The following is a 20,449-nucleotide window of genomic DNA, read 5'->3' as shown; positions in this document are numbered from 1 at the left end:
GTGGCTAACCACTTGACGCGGCTGGAAGCACGAGAACATTTCAGTCTTTGGAGCTGTCAGTAAAGATAGGAGTAAAGATATGCAGGAAAACTTCTGGAGAAACTGGAAACTGGGACAGAGGTACAGGCAGGCTAAGGTTGTTAAGCTAAGAATAGCTCATAAGGTAAGCGCATTGCTCGTGGAAGGCAAAGACCCAGGACAGAGTTCCGCCCCGGCACAGAAGCTGTCAGTCAAGCAGACGGTGCATCCTACCTTTACCGGCTGCTAAGAAACGGTATTAAGAAACTGTTGGCGCAGTGAGTACATTCTTCATCAGGATCAAATGTGTTCGCCTCCGTAGCGCAGCGATAGCTTTACCGCCACCACGCAAGGCGGCCGGGTTCGATTCCCGGCAGGGGACTGGGTGTTGTGTGTCCATCATCATTGACACGCAAGTCGCCGAAGTGGCGTCAACTAAAAAAAAGAAAAGAAGACTCGCAATACGGCGGCCGAACCCCGAAGGGGATGTCCCGGCCAATAAATGACATATGATCATTTCATTTTCATTGCATGAAATTAAACGTATACAGAAACCCTTAAGCAGCCGACGATTTCTGATGAGTGCATGTCAGAAGATGTATCTAAAAATGGCTTCGCGCACTATGTTTCCGAACTGCCTGCGTTCTCATAGGTATTCTATCAACTAACGGTCACCGTCGCTAAGAGCTGCAATGGGAACAGACACAGGAAAGACTTATGTCATTGTGAGCAACTGGATTTCTCAAGCGGACTATTCTGCATTGGTACCGGGGAATCATTCGCGCTCCTCCATGAATCGATACGCGACAGTAATTCTCAAAGAAAAGAAAAACATTGCGAATCTCGGGCTTTAGTCTTACTGTCATATAGCGACCAATTCCAATTCACTACCTGCAACTGTCACAGTAGAAACTAACGCTTCAGCTCACTTTCTCAAATACCGCAGGCTCCCATCGTAGAACGTGGCATTCCATGCTTCATCACTGCAGAAATTGTCTTCTCACTGCTCCGCGGTCCTACGGCGCACAGATCGGCGCCAAACATTTGTCAAGTGTGATTTGTGGCAAGTGGGCAACTGCTCAGCCGTGCCATCTTCGTTTAAACCAGCCGCGCCGAGCAGGAACGATTCTAGGAATACATACTAGTACAATGTGGAATTCTTACAGTAGCATGGCCACTGACAAAAACCACCAAAGAGTGCAACGAATTTATTTCCAGCGCATTAATCTTCGGAGATAGAGGGACGTGGGGTCATAATAGTCGCGAGCATAAAGCTATGTCACGTAGTTTCCTTCGACTATAAGAATGTTGACATCTTTTATAGCCCAAAATAAATTTTTTTATTAATATTCACCACAAACAGGACTCCATGCTATGGCAACAAAATAGGTCGAATTTGCAACAAATTAACTCAAGAGTTTCTAACGATACGATTGCTCGTGGTGCTTGATGATATGGTCTAGAAAATCGGACGACTCATGAAATGTTCCATTTACAAATTGCGCATTGTCTGGGTAGCTTATTTTCGCACAAGAGCCAGCGCAGTTATTTAAATCGTATTATACGCCCAAAATCTTCTGATGGTCCGGTGCATCTCGACTTGAGTTTAGAAGGAAGGAGGATTAGGGCTTAATGTTTCGATGACGACGAAGTTACTACACTGAGTACAATTAAGACTGGGGAACGATGGGCAAAGAAATCAACAATGTCCTTCTCAACGTAAATATCCAAGCTTGAGCGATTTAAGGCGGCCTCGTAAAAACAACCTAAACCCTTGCGAGCGATAGTCGTTTTCATAAATGTCCAGGGCACTGTCTTAAACAATGCGCAACTGACCTCGGTTTTATTCGAAGGCTAACGAATGTCTCCCACCAACAACGAATATTTCCACTTCTTGGACGTTGAACGTCGTTATGGACTCTGCTAAACTGCCAAAACAGCCAATGTCTAACTGTTTTCCAAATCAGGCGAAGGTAGACAGAATACAGTGCAGCTAGATGACAAAAGTTGGGTGCTTATGAAAAGGAGTTGCTGGAAGGACCAGGTATCACCACCTGGCAGCGAATACGTACGTAATGTGACGGTCTTTTCCCGGTGGTTGGTGGACTCGAGTTAGATGATGTTTTTGGAGTTGGCCTGAAGTAAGTGTTGGAATGAGGCAGATGCAAGAGACATGTGTGAAGTGAAGGTGGTCGTGGTCAAGTGTTAACGTGAGGAGCGCGCACACGCCTTCTAGGAGAAAGCGGCATATGTCGAGTCACAGAGCGTTGGAGAATTACAAACAGCAAACGAAGAACGACTGGCTACATGTTAAGGAAAGTGAAGAAACGTAGGAAATTAACAAAGTGGTTTCCCGTATTTTCTCCCGGTTAAAGCAACATTTAGTTGCTGGTGAATTTCCCAGTTTATACGGTCGTGAACTGTCAAACTTACTTTTTTTGGCGTTTCGTACAAAGGTATGTCGGAGATTTTCAGTGGTGCCCTCGGAAGCACCTTTGAAGATGTCTGAGCAGTTTTGGACGAAACGTCAGGAAGAAGAAAGTTTCATGGACCACGACCCTACAAACCGCAAAATTCACCAGCAGCAAAGAAAACTGGCAGTGGAAGCCTTCACTGTATATGAACTGACGGTCGCCGATAACTGCTAAGGAAAAATCACGGGAGCACGCAGCCCCGCAACAGCTCAGCGCCTGGTTAGTGAGATAAAGCTGCAGCCCACGTATCGACCATCACGTAGACACGAGTGGGAAGCGTCACAACTTTGCAGGGTAACAACTTTCGCCTTTACGCCTATAAAAATAACAATAAAACCTTACTCTGGATGATATACCAATACGATATTGCCGAGCAGACTTGGCACGTAATCGCAGGCTGCTCAACCGTAATACCCATCGAGGGTAATCCAGAACAAATAACAAACACGAAGGCGATTTTTTTTTTCCTTCTTCGGAAAATGTTTATTTGCTCATTCGCTAGCCATGAAACCTAAGTAGTTGCTTGATCCTGTAGTAACATTTACAACAGACTACAGTGCAAAAAAGTGCACATCAAGAAGAAAGAGACAGAGTCACGTCGACGGAATTTGTTGGCAAACTGATTACGAAAATTTGTTGTCATAATTATTAATTTCACTGAAGTATTTATTACCTATACAGGAATTACATCTTGGATAGAAAACGGTACTCTATTTACGCTGCACTCCACAGCAAATATTGCTAAATATAACTAGAGAACGATGAGCTCGCTGACGACTGGCTTAGTACTGGCGGGCGCGCATCCAAGGTTCTGTTATGAGGATAACTTGCATTCAACACTTTTTAATCTGATGCGCGTGCCTACGATTTTAACTACAATGAGAGTAAAATGGTTTACTGTAATAAGTTTCAAATTTTTTGGAAAGCATTATTCCGCAAACCTGAAGGAGTATGTGCCACGCTGTTGATTTAAAAACAGTAACGTTTACAAAATGTCAATATTCTGACAACTACATAATTTCCACGACATAAAATCTAAGTGTGCACTCACCATTATTAGTACTACGCTAGCATTACGACTGTAAACACATGTCTGAAGACTATGGGCTATGGCTATGCTGGCGTGTAGCGTGTAAATAACAGGAGCCATTTCCTTCAGCCTTGAGAAAGTCAGTCTTTGGTCCCCCCCCTAGTGGAGGGTCTTTCCTTTCTGCCTTGCTTTACTCCGTGTGGTTTGCCGATTCTACTTGTGGACCCACGAACCGTGTGGGGGTTTGTTGTTGGTAGCAGGTAGGGTCAACATGTAAATGGAACCCTTTCCCCAGGATGGATTTCTCTGCCTCGTGATGACTGGGTGTTGTGTGCTGTCCTTAGGTTAGTTAGGTTTAAGTAGTTCTAGGTTCTAGGGGACTGATGACCATAGATGTTAAGTCCCATAGTGCTCAGAGCCATTTGAACCATTTGAACCCAGGATGGAACCTTTCCTGCAGCCGGTCAGGCAGCAAACCCTTCTACGTGGGCTAGCATCCGTTAAAGCTGTCGGCACACGTACCGTGCTGCCGAAGGTCAACTTACTGGTGCTGGTGAACGCTCAGAAACTACGCGATTTGTGCATACTGTACATGTGCCTTAAACGTGCAGCGCACTCCAGGGGCAGTTCTCGGCTGTGTGTGGTTCGCAAATCACACCGTCTAAAATGGAAATGCTTGTCTTGTCCGTCTGCCTGTCTGTAGCATACATAAACAAAAACTTCCGTGTTATAAGGCAAAAAGGAAAGCACTATGTTCAGTCAATAAGGGCATCAGCTTATAAAAGTTCCACCACAAACAGCGCGATAAAAATTTACAATAGTATTACACATGAGACAAAAATTATTTCTTCATTCTCACTTTTTAGCAAAATCCTAAGGTCATTCTTACTTGATTAACGTCCCTATTCAGTAGCAGGATCTTTACAACATGTGAAATACAAAAGTTAAACCAAGAACGTGCAAAATATCTTACTACAAGTAGCGGAAGCTGTATATAGATCAAGCCGATCTATCACTCAATCTCGCTTCTCAGAAAGAGCGCATTTACATTTACATAACATTCAATATTATACAATATGTTTTCATTAAACTAATAAGAAAGTATCAGAACTTATCAGAAAACGTGAAGGATAGTAAAAAAATTGTGGATGCAGTGAGACGCGAACAAGCAATAAATCAGCAGACACCTTACAATTCTACGGCTCTACTCACTGCGCTGTACGAATCATGACAATTTTGCGACTGTACTTTGCATCTTTCCGGCTCCTAAATGCTTTAACTGTAGATTTGCTATTTACTGAAAGCTTTAATCGTAGATATGTTGCTGACAGTTACGTGTAACAAAGTGTACCAAGAACATTGCATTTCTAATGGATCCTCAGTGTGCGAATTTTCATAATACGCAAGTTACAATAATTCTTTAACCACCAATATGACAGTTCTCGTCATTATATTACAAATCATACGATTAACGACAGATTTTCGAGCGATCCAGAGTTTGCTGATGCTTAGAAATGGCATATATACGTATGGGCTTTAACTGGAAGCCAGTATGGCATTCCGGCGTTCTTCCATCTCATTGGCCAACATTCAAACGCATTTTTAGAATATGTCACGCTAGATACTGTTCTGCACGTTCCGGAACACCGCCCAACGTGCTTTTTCCACGCAATGACGTCAGAAACTCGGCATGCTCAAAGCTCAAGGTTCGAATGCACGGTTCGTGTGCCGGCTGTTTAGGTACACTGTGTTAAATATGGTCTGTAATTTACTAGAGTTTCTTGCCATTTTCGTGAAACTTAGGTATCATGCAGCTTTACTCTCCGAACGTTAGCTGAAAAATTTCGAATTAATACAACTAAAAATATTAATGCTTTCAGAAAAAAACATTCTTGGACTGGGAGGTGTCATGACCGCCATGATCTCTCTTGGGTACACACCTGTTTACATGTCAAATAAAGCAAGAAAAAGCATTATTGTTGGTTGGCATTTCTTCTAGTATTATTGATTTGAACCACTGTCTCGGCATTCCATCAACATCTGCAATGAAGAAAACGAATCATATCCATATTCCTGGTAAGACTTCTCAATAGAACCATTCCACGAGTTGGTCTAGGGTTTTAACATAGTACAACGCCATGATACTGGCGGTGCGGAACTGGCAGCCGGCATACGACGTGTCACGACGATAGCTGCCGCATTTTCGAGGAAGGAGGCGTGGAGCCTGTTGGGTCCCAGTGGGACAGAGTGGCAAGGTCTCGCCGAACGGGACAGCAGGCAGCGCGCTCGACACACGCTGTCACTTCAGGAAACGGAAGCCGCGCTATCGGCAACGGCAATTTCCACGGCGGTTTACTTGTTGCCTCGCTCAGGCAACGTCCGTATCCTTCTCAGATCCTCTCTGTACTGAACATGTACAGTTTTTTCCCGCCAGTGGGTTCAAAAAGTTGTCCATTGTCAAATTAATAATAATAATAATATTGTTGTTGTTGTTGTGCCAACACATAGATATGTGTCTACATCGCGTAGATCATAGCTAGTGTCTACTCATGTGGTTGGCTGGTTGGATTAAAGATTAAAGATACCAAACTACGAGCTCATCAATCCCTCCTACCTGGAGCGGACAAGTCCACAAAACTTCACACCAAAGAACGGCCTAGTGCGCGAAACCTAAGGAGAAAAACATCAAGGTCTCCCTAATGTCAATAAAGCCTAGAGAAAGAAGAAGAAAAGTGGGAGAAACAAAGAAAGGCGAGCGAGGTGCACCGTTCAAGGAGCAGCCGGTAGTCCGCGAAGGCAGAAAGTGCGATGGGGGATACACTTCAGCCACTTACCAGGGGCACCCCACCGAACAATTCCCAGAAAACACTAATAGCGACACGAACAGGGCGAGAGAAGCACAGCAAAACAGATAAAGAACACCTAGTCAAATAAAACATGAGAGGAGGAGGAGGAGGAATAAGACAAAACAACGGGTACGGCGAGGTTGGGGTGGGACCACCAAGCCCAGAGAGCCGCTGTTCTTTCGTAGCAGAGGAGGCAAGAGGGAGTTCTGCCACACCCTCTATGCGCCGACTGGGCCGAGGCGCCCTCACAACCCCCCCTCTCCCGCCCCATGATGTGCAGAAGCGATAGTAGCTATACAGAGTCAACTCGAAACCCACCTGAAAAATTTGAGGGGTTGCTCAAAGATACTTTCCGAGTGTTTTGGCATCAGCGAGCAGTGGTCTCCGGTGGCTCCTAAGAGTAACTGCATTTCGTTTGATTTCTTACCCCCAATTATCTTTATATCTGTACTGCATTGAAAATAAATGCACAACAGTGACGAGTGTGTGCGTTGTCTCTCTTGTTTTGAAACAACTTGTTATATTCACTCATTGTGTTCGCTGTTCACATCAGTCATTCCCTCTTTAATCATTTCCACCACCACATTCGACACACAGCAGTTTGGATAGGTTTACTGACGAAGGTTTCGTCAGTGTGCATTTCATTTATGGGTTCACTGAATACAATGGGAAAAGGGAACAATTATGCAATGCAGAGCTGTTACTATAGCGACGCAAACCAAATCATAGAACTTGGTTGTTACATTACCCTGTGTTTTAGCGACTGCATTTTTCAAGTTTTTTGCAGTTGAGAAGCATTATGACAAAAACAAAAGTATGAGTATTATTACTCTTACGAACCATTAGAGACATGAATACCTTGTTGTTGTTGTTGTGGTCTTCAGTCCTGAGACTGGTTTGATGCAGCTCTCCACGCTACTCTATCCTGTGCAAGCTTCTTCATCTCCCAGTACCTACTGCAACCTACATCCTTCTGAATCTGCTTAGTGTACTCATCTCTTGGTCTCCCCCTATGATTTTTACCCTCCACGCTGCCCTCCAATACTAAATTGGTGATCCCTTGATGCCTCAGAACATGTCCTACCAACCGATCCCTTCTTCTGGTCAAGTTGTGCCACAAACTTCTCCCCAATCCTATTCAATACTTCCTCATTAGTTATGTGATCTACCCATCTAATCTTCAGCATTCTTCTGTAGCACCACATTTCAAAAGCTTCTATTCTCTTCTTGTCCAAACTATTTACCGTCCATGTTTCACTTCCGTACACGGCTACATTCCATACAAATACTTTCAGAAATAACTTCCTGACACTTAAATCTATACTCGATGTTAACAAATTTCTCTTCTTCAGAAACGCTTTCCTTGCCATTGCCAGTCTACATTTTATATCCTCTCTACTTCGTCCATCATCAGTTATTTTGCTCCCAAAATAGCAAAACTCCTTTACTACTTTAAGTGTCTCATTTCCTAATCTAATACCCTCAGCATCACCCGAATACCTTAAACCGAAATAATCAGAAAGTATCACCTAACAACGTCCGAAACATTTTCAGTGTAGTTGAGGTTCTGCCAGAACAAGAATATGATGATCTGTTCACCATTGTAAACTCGCACGACACTGGTAGTACGTCCTCAAAGATACCAAAATACTTCTTTGTGTCCAAACCGTGGGCTCGACAGATGAAGTCTGGTGTCGAGATCCTACATTAGACAAAAATCTTTCATGGGAGCAACGTACGAATGACATCATCACGTAAGAAAATAACAGCATCGACATGCTCAAATTAGCCCGTGACACAAACAATAGCGTGAACACTGACACGATCATCTACACTTATCTGTCCTATTTTGGAATATTGTGCATACAGTACGGATGACGGGCAAAACCAACTCTAAAATTAATGGGGCAGCAGAAAGATCAATAGTAATTACAGCCACGCGAATAAATCCTGGAATAACTAACCAAATTGTTTACGGAGAAACTAACATTAAACCACTGAAAACATGCTGGCCACAACTCACTGCTACAACAAGATGTAACAGACATAAGCACACAACGATCACCACAGAGTTGTTTGACGAACCTTCCTGCAAATCCCGCTACCCGATCACTAAATAATCGTATGCACCAAAAAAATCATTGAAATACACTTGATAAAACGCAGATGCAACGTTCGGCACAACAGATATTAACGAAGCACAACTATTTCGCTCAACAGACATCTCAATACACGAAGAAGCGGAAAACCCAAATGAGAACAGTACGCAGCAAACAACGCAGAAACAAAAACACGAGCATCAAAACTCGCCTGCTGAGGTTTTGGAGATGATCCCCCCCCAAACAGCACGGCAAATATCCGAGTCTATAATGACCTTCCACCAAAAGATAAATAGAAAACCTAAGTGATATGAGAAAATCTGAAACAATCTATCCAACACTCTGACAAAATTAAAAAGAGCCGCTACTGCACTACGTAGTTCTACATTTAGGCACCACATAGTATTATGCCCTGCCGACCATGAGGTGTGAATGAATTGTGAGAAGCAAACATTCATCTCATGGTCTGCAAGTTTTTACGTTTGCAGCTATGTGTTGTTTTCTTTTCACGTGGTATCTGAACCACTTCGCCAGTTGCCAGGCGCCGAGCGCATCTTTCGTTTCCCGGTGTTCGAACTCCAACCAAACCGTGAGCGGTAGGTCCAAACCCTTGTCGCCGCCCTGAGGATTCTTTAAACGATGAAAGTCAACAAAAATCCAATGCCAACAAAATGTCCATCTCAAAAAGAACAAGTTTAATCAAAGAGAAAGCCGCAGGACAAAACCCTTAACTAAAAAGCCCTTTTATCTACTCCGTCCTTCTCACTATTGCCCACATTAATCTTTTATGAAGGTTTGAAAGGAGCGAAGATTACAATAAACTTTCTAGTTTAAAAAGTTTGCTTATCTTTTCACGCGGACTTGACTCCAGTTTTTCTAGCCTAGGGATCTGATTCTTGAAGCTGAAATTTTCAAATTTTAGGTCCTCATGGTTGAACTGATCTAAATAAATTTGAAGATTGTTGTTGCAGAATTTTTGTTGTTGCGTTAATACATTTTGTCACATTTTAGTATATGATAGTCTTTTGATTTTTCACATTAACAAAGCCGGAATTACATCGTTCGCACAAAATACAAAAATATGTCCGATCATTTCACAGACATGGTTATAACTGTCTCTCTCAGCGGAAATAACAGTACTCCAAAAGGTTTACAAGTTTTCTTGACAAATGAATTTCTATTAGTTTCGATTATTATTTCATAATGAATCCAGAAATAAACATAATAAACAGGACTAGATTGCGTAATTAATAACAGAAATTTTAAGTCTGCCAAATAATTCGTAATTTCAAATGTTTCTAAAAAATAATTTTAATTGTACATTCAGAACTAGTACATATCGATAATAACATCCAAAATAAGGTAATACCTTTTCATAAATTTTTAACTGAAATATAACATGCTGTGTATAAAATTATATGACAGTTTTCAGAAAAGCAGCTGAGATAATACTGACCTGTCCAAAATTCGAAAGATAATACTGGTATCGACAACTACTGTTGTGGAAAAGTATTGCTAGAGGAAGATGTCCCGTTACACCTCTCAATATGAATTTACTATGAGAAGAGATCCAGCTTTGAGAGGTTTTCCATCATGATTTAGGCAAACAGAGTGAGCGGTCGCACGTAATCTAAAGCATCTCTGTCCCTGGTAATTGAATTACTTTTCAGTCCTTTAACACACAGTCCCAGAAATTAGTCGCTTGCACCACGACGTTGGTATCTTCGCGGTTCATTTTATGCTCACAAGTCTTCGCTGCCGATACCAAGTTGTACAAAAGAGAACAACAGCGAAAGCAACCGCTGGCCTAAGGTCTGACCAGCACAAAGTAAAACGTTATCAAAGTGTTTAGCAATATGCACCGGAAAACGTCCCGTGTAAAACGCTGGTTATCTCGAGGAAAACAAAAGATTTACGGAGAAGAATCTAAGGACTCTTGCAGCCCCCTACACACAGCTCAGCTCACGTACAGGACGAAGATAAGATTAGATACGAACAGCACGCACATAACTATTTGAGTTGTTCTCGTCACGCTCAATGACTGCGTAACGGTGGAAATAGTTGTTTCTATGGCACAATGGGAAGTACATGTACTACTTACTTGACAACGGGAGGCACGGAGTACTGTATATTTACAAATATGGCGACCCCGAAGTCGACAGCACCAGTACAACGCTTAAAGTACTTCGCAAGTTTCCCTTTGCTGTTGTGCTTTAACACAAGCGCAATGTACGGTACATAAAAATACTCGAGCTAGCATCAGTCCACATTTGGAAAGTGGTCAGCCGCGCGCGTTGTCTGATAGTGCTTACGAGGAAGTTTTCACTGTGCCCCTGCATTATTAGATTATATGAAGAGTTAATCAGTGTGTGTGTGTGTGTGTGTGTGTGTGTGTGTGTGTGAGTGTGTGTGTGTGTGAGTGTGTGTGTGTGTGTGGGGGGGGGGGGGGGAAGATCTACGAAAAGGGAAGTTTATGATAACTGTGGTTTTAAAGAAATGCGATGAATTTGTTGCTAGATCTCAGGTGCCAAATACCAATCATAAAAACAAAAATACAGTAACACAGATTACAGGCCAGCTTTTACTAGCGCAAATTCCGTTCTAGAAGTCTAAAGAGTACGAGACTATCTAATCTCCATCCTGTCGACTTTAATAATAGGATAAATGGGCGTAGAGCTATTAAATATGATAAACTCCCTCTCACCGATATGATACCCGTGCTCAGAAAGCGGCTGTTCTCGGGCTGGCAAGAGGAATGGTCGCGGTTATCTAAAATCAGAGGCAGTCACTACACACAAGTTCATCCCCAAGAGTAACATCGTATAATAATCTAAAAACATCAACGAGCTTCACAACAATTATAGCACGGCTGAAATTAAATCACTGGAAGTTCATCAGACACCTCTATCGACCGACCAACCTAAGCGCCACCTCTGTGTGTTTGCAGAGAGGAAGATCACATGCACGTCCTTACACGTAGTCTTCGGGCTTTTGGTCATCATTTCCTAAGCAGCCTCCAAACCCCGTTTGCATCCAACAATGTAGCAACGTATAAACTACTATACGAGTTCGTCAACAGTGCCGACATCAACATATACGTAGCTTCCTGCGCTGCCAATCTACTGCTCCTGCTGCTTAGAATGCCGCAGTCAGACCAAAGCTTAATCAACTGCCTATATCCCCACAGAATATGGAACGCTCAACCTCTAAATGCGTGTCACTATGTACCTCCTATGTATGCGCGTTTGAATACTGGTGCATCTAAATGTGTGGTTGTAATACAGAACTCTGGTTCTTGTAAACTGTTCTCCTGTTCTGTCTAGATGGTACTTTTAGGCCTGCACACATATTCAGATCTCTACCCGTAGCTTTTGAAACAATTCTCACAGGACATACAAAGAACATTTCATTGTTAATTTAGATAGACAGTCATTAATGTGGATTGAATTGGGAATATCCAGAATGTGCACCAACTGCCATTTATCATTTCTTATTGTGTTACCAGTAGGATTTTTGTAGTATACTACCACTGTGTATCCTGTGTTCCATATTCGTCTTGTTTACTCGTTTTTGTATACTTAAATCGATCAGCCCTTTATTAATCGTATATTACATCTTACCAGAGTAAAACTTAAAATAGTGTTTACCACGAATTGTCAAACCCAATTGTAATATAATATTTCCCGCGTTGAGACGGCCGTATGGGTACGTTCCCAAAGATAAATTTGGAATAAAACTCTGTATGCGTCTTCACAAAATTGTATTTACCTTTACAACTGAAACGCTTTCTTGGGGAACACCACTAGATAACTTATCATCAATTACTACGATCTGTGACCTTTCTGACAGGAAAGCACAAATCCAGTTGCAAGTCTGCGGCGATACTCCATTAATTGGGCCTCTCGTGAGAAACTGTGTCACAGACTGACGACCTGCAGGTATTCAGAAGCTGGATCCATTTTACAGCCAAAGAAGAGTTTCTTTTGCCCTAAAGACAGTCGCGTTCGGAAACAGTGTAGAGTGCCACCAGATATCCCTGAAGACAATATGGGCGCATTATCGACATATTTATAGATATTACAAGGACCACCGCATTGTGGTCGCAACGCTCGTCCTACGCTTATAAACGAGAGCAATACTCATTCTTAGCAACATTGACTTTAAAGACATGTTTCCTAAGACTCGACTTTACTTATCGATGAATGCAGCACTTGGTAAAAACCACCTCGCATCATTTACGTGGAATCTGAACGACGAATCAACGCACTTCGTAAAGAAAAAAAAAAAAAAAAGTTGACGGTGGATCCAATGCGATATTTGGATTTGTAATGCGATATTTATGTCCTGAACTAACACAATATGAATAATAATGCCACATGAACATCCTTATCATGAGATTAAAGAGTCCTTATCGAATTGAACAAGTTTCAGGAACGGTGTATGGGATCTTCGTTAATATTTGCTTTTCTACCCATGCGTAATCTGCCGTTAAACCACAATATAATCGGCTGCATTTGGAGTAGTATCGTGACCGGAATGCACAGTTTGCTGATGAATGCCATCGCACTATGCCCAGCGATTAATCGCGGTTCTTCACTACCCCGGACGACTGAAGTCGGCGTCATGGGAAAAGGTCCCATTCTTACAATGGTATGGAGAAGTTTTACTCCTAGCGTCATGGTGTGGGGAACCGTCGGGTCTGACTTCAAGTCACGGTTGGTAGTCATGACTGTGTGTGCGATGCTGAGGTATTCCCATACACTGCAAGAACCCCAGATCTGTCCACAATACGGCATGTGAGGGACCAGCTCGAACGCCAACTCCGTCCCAGTATTAGTAATCGGGACATCGAAGACCAGTTGCAAAACTTTTAGGTCAGCTAGCCTCACGACAGGGTACAATGGTTTTTATGACACCCTTCCCAACCAAATCAGTACATGCATACAGATCAGAAAAGGTACAACGTCATATTGATAAGTGGGCCCACATACTGCCATACCCCCTGGGTACTTCACTTTTCGTCAGGCAGTTTAAATCGAATGCCTTCCAGAAGTCGAAGAGCTTGGTATCAGTCTATGTGCCTGCCTTTCACACGGATAAACAAAACGAGCCAAGCTTCATAAGATCTCTATTTGCGGAATCGACGTTGATTATCAAAGCTACTGCTTTGAATGACAGTCACATCCCAGGGCTTATTTCAAGAATTATCCTTTCTGTAGCGGAGTGTAAATCATTTCTCCCAATATTTCTTGTCCTGCGCTGTTTGGAGAAGAGCAACTGAGGTGTTCAAAAAGCAAGGAAGAAATACGGGCTGAGTGACGTAGTGGGGACGGGTGGAGAGTCGCGTCTGCATGGTCAGTCAGTAAGAACATAGCCTGAGAAAGACGCTGGAGGTTTAACGAGCAATCGACGACAAGATGCTTCCAGGCCAAGCAAAAGTTCGGATAACCAAGCGGTAGGGAAGGAAATCAGCTGCGTCCTTTTCAAAGGAATCGTCATTCGCCTCAATCGAATTAAAGAAATCTTGTAAAAACTAAATGTGGGTCACTAGAAAGGTCCTCGGATATCTCTCTTCCCGAATGCAATGCCTTAACCACTGAGTCACCTGGCTCGGTACGAAGACATAGCTCCGGGTTCTAGGCATTGCCCTGTATTATTTTAACGACACAGAGTTTCAAACTTCTAAGTTCCAAAGCCCTCCAAAGTTTTAGTCTTACGAAAAGTCAGTAGGCCAAGCGAATCGAAGTCGTATTCAGTCGCTCAGTGATCGTACTGCTCCCAAAGTTGAAGATGCTGAATTCGATTTTCCAAAATTCTTTCACCGCGGAAGACCGCAAAACCGGTTCTTGTTTCAATCGTCGCACGAACACCGAAACGGCAGATACTGAAATAAGTAATATCAGAATAGAAAACCAGCTGTGGAAATGCAAATGGACGGAACAGATACCTGTGAAGTTCTGCTGATATTATGAGAAAGAGCTCGTTCCCCTTCGAGCAGCAGTTTATAATTGGTCTTTGGAGCATCAAAGGGTACACAGCAACTGGGAAAGAGCGCAGGTCATTCCCGTTCCCAAGAACGGTCGTTGGACGGACGCAGATATTATAGGCCTATGTCGCTAACGCCCATACTTGTAGCAGTATGGAACATATTTTATGCTGACATATTACGACGGTTTTTGAAGAACCAAAGTCTACTCTACATAAATCAACATGGATTTCAAAACAGAGGTCTTGCGAAACTCAGCTCGCCCTGTTCGTTCACGAGATACGGTTGACGCCGTATTCCCTGACTTCCGGAAGGCATTCGACATAGTTTCGCACTGTAGTTTAATGAACGAAATACGCTCTTGTCGAGTATCGGATGAAATACATGGCTGGATTCAGGGCTTCCTAACAGATGGAACTCTACACGTCGATCTTAACTGAATAAAATCGACAGATCTGTGGATAACTTCTTCAGTGCGCTAAGAGAGTGTTTAGCGCCATACTGTTTACGATATATACAAATGGTCTTGTGGATAAAGTCAGAAGCTCCACGAGGCTGTTCACTGACGATGAAATTGTCTATAAGAAGGTGATAACGCCAGAAGAACGCAGCAAGTACAGGTAGAGCTGCAGAGGATCGACGGATGGTTCAGAAGGTGGCAGCTGAACCTGAACGTAAATAAATGTAGCTTATTGCATATACCGGGTGATCAAAAAGTCAGTATAAATTTGAAAACTTAATAAACCACGAAATAATGTAGATAGAGAGGTAAAAATTGACACACATGCTTGGAATGACATGATGTTTTATTATAACCAAAAAAACAGCCCATATTGCTAGACGCGTGAAAGATCTCTTGCGCGCGTCGTTTGGTGATGATCGTGTGCTCAGCCGCCACTTTCGTCGTGCTTCGCCTCCCAGGTCCCAAGACCTCAGTTCGTGCGATTATTGGCTTTGGGGTTACCTGAAGTCGCAAGTGTATCGTGATCGACCGACATCTCTAGGGATGCTGAAAGACAACATCCGACGCCAATGCCTCACCATAACTCCGGACATGCTTTACAGTGCTGTTCACAACATTATTCCTCAACTACAGCTATTGTTGAGGAATGATGGTGGACATATTGAGCATGTTCTGTAAAGAACATTATATTTGCTTAGTCTTACTTTGTTATGGTAATTATTGCCATTCTGATCAGATGAAGCGCCATCTGTCGTACATTTTTTGAACGTTTGTATTTTTTTGGTTCTAATAAAACCCCATGTCATTCCAAGCATGTGTGTCAATTTGTATCTCTCTATCTACATTATTCCGTGATTTATTCTGTTTTCAAATTTATACTGACTTTTTGATCACCCGGTAAATAGGCGATGAGACGCATTACTGTTCGATTACGCTATAGGCGACGAACGAAAGGAAACACTGCCTACCGTAAGACACCTTCGAGTAAGAATCAGAAAGTGGAATTAATTCTTAAAACGAAATGCAGGGAAAGCGGATGCCAGGCTAGGTTCATTGGGAGAACATTTAAAAAAATTAATTCATTCACGAAAGAAGTGGCTTTAAAACACATGACCGACCGATTCTTGAGTGCTGTTCATCAGTCTGCGAAACTTATCAGGCTGGATTAACAGAACAGATACAGAAGATCCAAGGAAGAGCGTCGCTTTTCGTCACGGGATCGTTCAGTCGGCGCAACAGTCTTACGGAAATGCTAAAAAGATATTAGTGGCAGACGCCCACAAGAGAGGCACTGTGCATAACGGTGAGATTTAATGCTGAAGCTCCGAGAGAGGACGTTTTGGGAAAACACTAGCAACATATCACTTCCACACACGTCTCGGCTAATGGCCACGACAAGAGGGCAGAGCTCACACCAACAGTTAACGATGATCATTCCTCTCACAAGCCACTGCGATTGGAACTGGTAAAGGAGGAGAAGGAAAACATAGTAGAACCAGAGTACCTAAGGTGGATTGCCGAGTGTGGATACAGATGTAGCTTTACACACACACACACACACACACACACACACACACACACACACACACACACACACACTAGGACCCATATCGAAAGACCCGGCTGATGGTACAACGCTTGATGGTGGGTGAGACGTTAAAACTGTGTGCCAGTCCACACACTGGCTTTTCGTGGACACTGATCCAACAACTGAGCTCGAACTCGAAAAGCAGGTGGTCTTGTTAGAACGATACTTGGGCGCATAGTTGAAACTTACCAAATACAACCGCCCTATACGAGGTGGGGGGAGTAGCACACAGTACTCACCCGGGAGGCGAGGCGGCGCTTCCAGCAGGTGACGACCAGGTGCAGCAGCGTGCCCCCGCACATGGCGCTGCCGGCTCCGCTGAACAGAAACTGCGACTGCCCCGGGCCCTGCCGCGCCGCTCCCTCTATACTTAGACACCCCCACAAACCCGGCCCGCTGGAGGAATTCTGGACCGGCTGGAGAACGCCCCAAATATACCGCTAGCCAGGCACTGGCCGGACTAGGCGCCTATACCAACTGCCCAGTGCGTGCTGGATCCTGTTTCTTGATCCAACACACGCAAGGATACTGATATCATTTGACTGTTCTTTATACTTTGTCCCATTCCATCAGGGAACATCACCTGCGTTCTAACAATACCCTGAAAACAATTGGGGCCTTTGGTGGAGTGACACATACTGTATCCTGCCAGGACTTTCTGAAGTATACTTCCAACAGGTGTTTGAAAATACTAGCCTTCATGGGAAACTCACTAGCGCTTACGTCCTCGTAGTAAGCCGCACCCACAACCCATTTAAAAGGAGAAAGGAAGTAAAGTACCGACCCATCACCTTCAGACTATCGAAGCCCCTCACCCCTCTCCCCAATACCGGAAACTTGCTATGGCGTCCACAAAACCAAGAGGATAACCACACGTGAGCGGGCAGGAATGAATGTTACAACATGTCACCCAGTTTTCAATGTTGTCTCTAACGACCTCGTCGACGACAGAACTTTAAACCCTATTAAATTTCCCATTGAAGCTCTTTCTGACAAGTAACGTAAAAACAATATTCAGTGCACGCAAAACTTCTGAAACAGCAACAGGATCTACCGACGTATTAAAATATGAAACTGGGTGCAGGCTTATGAGTTGGCTCTAACAATTCTCCGTGACGAAACCTTTGATATTTGGGGTACGTGAACTCTTGCAGGCCAAAGGAGAGTAGCACCACGTCAAAGGAGAGTAGCATGAGTACAGTTTAATTGAGATAACCAGTTGAGTTACAATGGTTTTGTCCAACATGCTGGTACATAATCTCGATTTCATACAACTCTATCCAAAACAATAGGAAAATGATGGTTATAGCTATGCAGTGTTAAATGTTGTCGAAAGCATCTGTTTCATTGCTGAGATAAATTAAGTTTACTGGTGTAAGTATGGATATTTTCTCCTTCTCTGGTAAATCTAAAGTGATTTATTGTGGCGTGTGGTTGCGGCAGGGGGGAGGGGTGTAGGGGTGTGTGCTGTGTGCGCGGGAGGGGGGGGGGTGGGGGGGGGGGGCAAGACGCACTCTTTACAACTTCGACGACAATGGTGTCTGCGTAAAAACATTACGCAAATTATTTATGGAATCTTCTTTTTCTATTGTGTTCTGAATTTGTTCCTGTTTTTGCAGGCTCCGAATGCGGTGTGCCACTTCTCTGTACTTTTTCTTTCTTTTTTGGATCAACAGAATCTCATGTCAAAGTAACTACATACTAGATTAAATCAAATGATAAGTAAACAATTATTGAAAATCACAAATACACAAAAATATTACGCAAAAAGAATAGGCAAATCTGAAACATTTACCGTTTTTATGATTTTAAGATAAAATTTCACTGTATTTGACACTTTTAGATGCTGTCACCACAAATAGAGAGCAAGTCCCCTGCAGAACTATGAACTGACCTCTCATGAAGAGGGAAAACTGACTGTACTCTTCCAAAACTTGACGTACAGGACGACTTACATTTTTGAATTTAACTGTTTGCATATTGGTATCAGTGGAGGCAATGAGTATTTGCACATATATGAAAACACGAGCAACCTTACCTGGTTAACAGATGAATGCTTGTTAGAGCGGTACATGCGCACGACTGTGTAGGTCACTTGCTTGCTTCTATGAATGGCATTACTCGAAGACACAAGTGAGGAAATGAATGTTCATTAGATCCTGAGAAATCAGTACCCAGAACAACCTCCTCTGGCCGTAAGAACGGCCTTGATACGCCTGCGCATTGAATCAAATAGAGCTTGGATGGCGTGTACAGGTACAGCTGCCCATGAGGCTTCAACACGATACCACAGTTCATCAAGAGTAGTGACTGGCGGATTGTGACGAGCCAGTTGGTCGGCCACCACTGACCCGACTTCTCAGTTGGTGAGAGATCTGGAGAATGTGCTGGCTAGGGCAGCAGTCCAACATTTTCTGTATCCAGAAAGGCCCGTACAGGACCTGCAACATGCGGTCGTGCATTATCCTGCTGAAATGTAGGGTTTCGCAGGGATCGAATGAAGGATAGAGCCACGGATCGTAACACATCTCAAATGCAACGTCCACTGTTCAAAGTGCCGTCAATGCGAACAAGAGATGACCGAGACGTGTAACCAATGGCACCTCATACCAATACGCCGGGTGATATGCCAGTATGGCGATGACGAATACACGCTTCCAATGTGTGTTCACCACGATGTCGACAAACACGGATGCGACCATAACGATGCTGTACAGAGAACCTGGATTCATCCGAAAAAATGACGTTTTGCCATTCGTGCACCATCGCAGGCGCTCCAGTCTGTGATGTAGCGTCAAGGGTAACTGCAACCATGGTCTCCGAGTTGATAATTCATGCTGCTGCAAACGTCGTCGAACTGTTCGTGCAGATGGTTGTTGTCTTGCAAACGTACCCATCTGTTGACTCAGGGATCGAGACGTGGCTGCACGATCCGTTACAGCCATGCGGATAAGCTGCCTGTCATCTCGACTGCTAGTGATACGAGGCCGTTGGGATCCAGCAGGGCGTTCCGTATTACCCTCCTGAACCCACCGATACCATATTCTGCTAACAGTCATTGGATCTCCACCAATGCGAGCAGCAATGTCGCGATACGATAAACCGCAATCGCGATAGGCTACAATCCGACCTTTATCAAAGTCGGAAACATGATGGTACGCATTTCTCCTCCTTACACGAGGCATCACAACAACGTTTCACCAGGCAACGCCGGTCAACTGCAGTTTATGTATGAGAAATCGGTTGGAAACTTTCCTCATGTCAGCACGTTGTAGGTGTCGCCACCGGCGCCAACCTTGTGTGAATGCTCTAAAAAGCTAATCATTAGCGTATCACAGCATCTTCTTCCTGTCGGTTAAATTTCGCGTCTGTAGCACGTCATCTTCGTTGTGTAGCAATTTTAATGGCCAGTAGTGTATTTTCATGCAAGATGGGGCAACACCAAATGAGGCTTGTCAGATGATAGATTTGCTTCGAAAAACATTCGGTAACGATCACACCATCTACGTAATTTCAAAAAGTGTGGACTTCCAGATCCTCCGACTTAAATCCATGTGACTTGGTTGTGGGGTTACCTGAAAGACCGTGTCTATCAGGGATGTATCCGGACTCTTCTGATCTGAAGGATAGCATACGACGACCTATTGCTCTGATTACACCCGGTATACTGCCTGTGAGCAACTGTCAACCATGACATGATACGCATGCAGCATGTTGCTGAGTGGGAGACAATGCTGAACACATCTTGTAATTTGTGACCATATCCTAATAAACGTGCTAGAATCACCATTATGGTGTGCTTGGTCGTTCATTCCTTTTCCTGCACCCACACCGCAGCCACATTCTGATTGCTTCAGCCACCATATTTTCTCCTAGTGGCAGAAAGTTGAAACTATTATTTTTTTCAGCATATTCCGCGAGCACACTGATTAACGAAAATACATA

The 20,449-nt window shown here is 43.5% G+C and overlaps 1 protein-coding gene and 1 long non-coding RNA gene across 3 annotated transcripts in view; one reads left to right on the top strand and one right to left on the bottom strand.

Moving 5' to 3' along the window:
• LOC124788155 overlaps window positions 1–20,449 on the top strand; it is a 164,018-nt gene that overhangs the window by 112,262 nt on the left and 31,307 nt on the right. The window lies entirely within an intron of this gene.
• Window positions 1–20,449, bottom strand: part of LOC124788153 (leucine-rich repeat flightless-interacting protein 2) — a 231,697-nt gene that overhangs the window by 189,285 nt on the left and 21,963 nt on the right. The window contains exon 1 of one of the 2 annotated variants that reach the window (XM_047255305.1): window positions 16,744–16,813. The exons of the other annotated variant lie outside the window; for it this stretch is intronic. Within the exon in view, the coding sequence (XP_047111261.1) occupies window positions 16,744–16,806 (63 nt within the window). The 5' untranslated portion in view covers window positions 16,807–16,813. Of the gene's footprint in view, window positions 1–16,743; window positions 16,814–20,449 lie in introns of those variants that run through there. 2 annotated transcript variants of the gene reach the window in all.

This window comes from Schistocerca piceifrons, chromosome 3, assembly GCF_021461385.2.
Source record: "Schistocerca piceifrons isolate TAMUIC-IGC-003096 chromosome 3, iqSchPice1.1, whole genome shotgun sequence".
In the NCBI taxonomy this organism is placed as follows: Eukaryota; Metazoa; Arthropoda; class Insecta; order Orthoptera; family Acrididae; genus Schistocerca; species Schistocerca piceifrons.
This window is presented reverse-complemented; position numbering and strand designations above follow the sequence as displayed.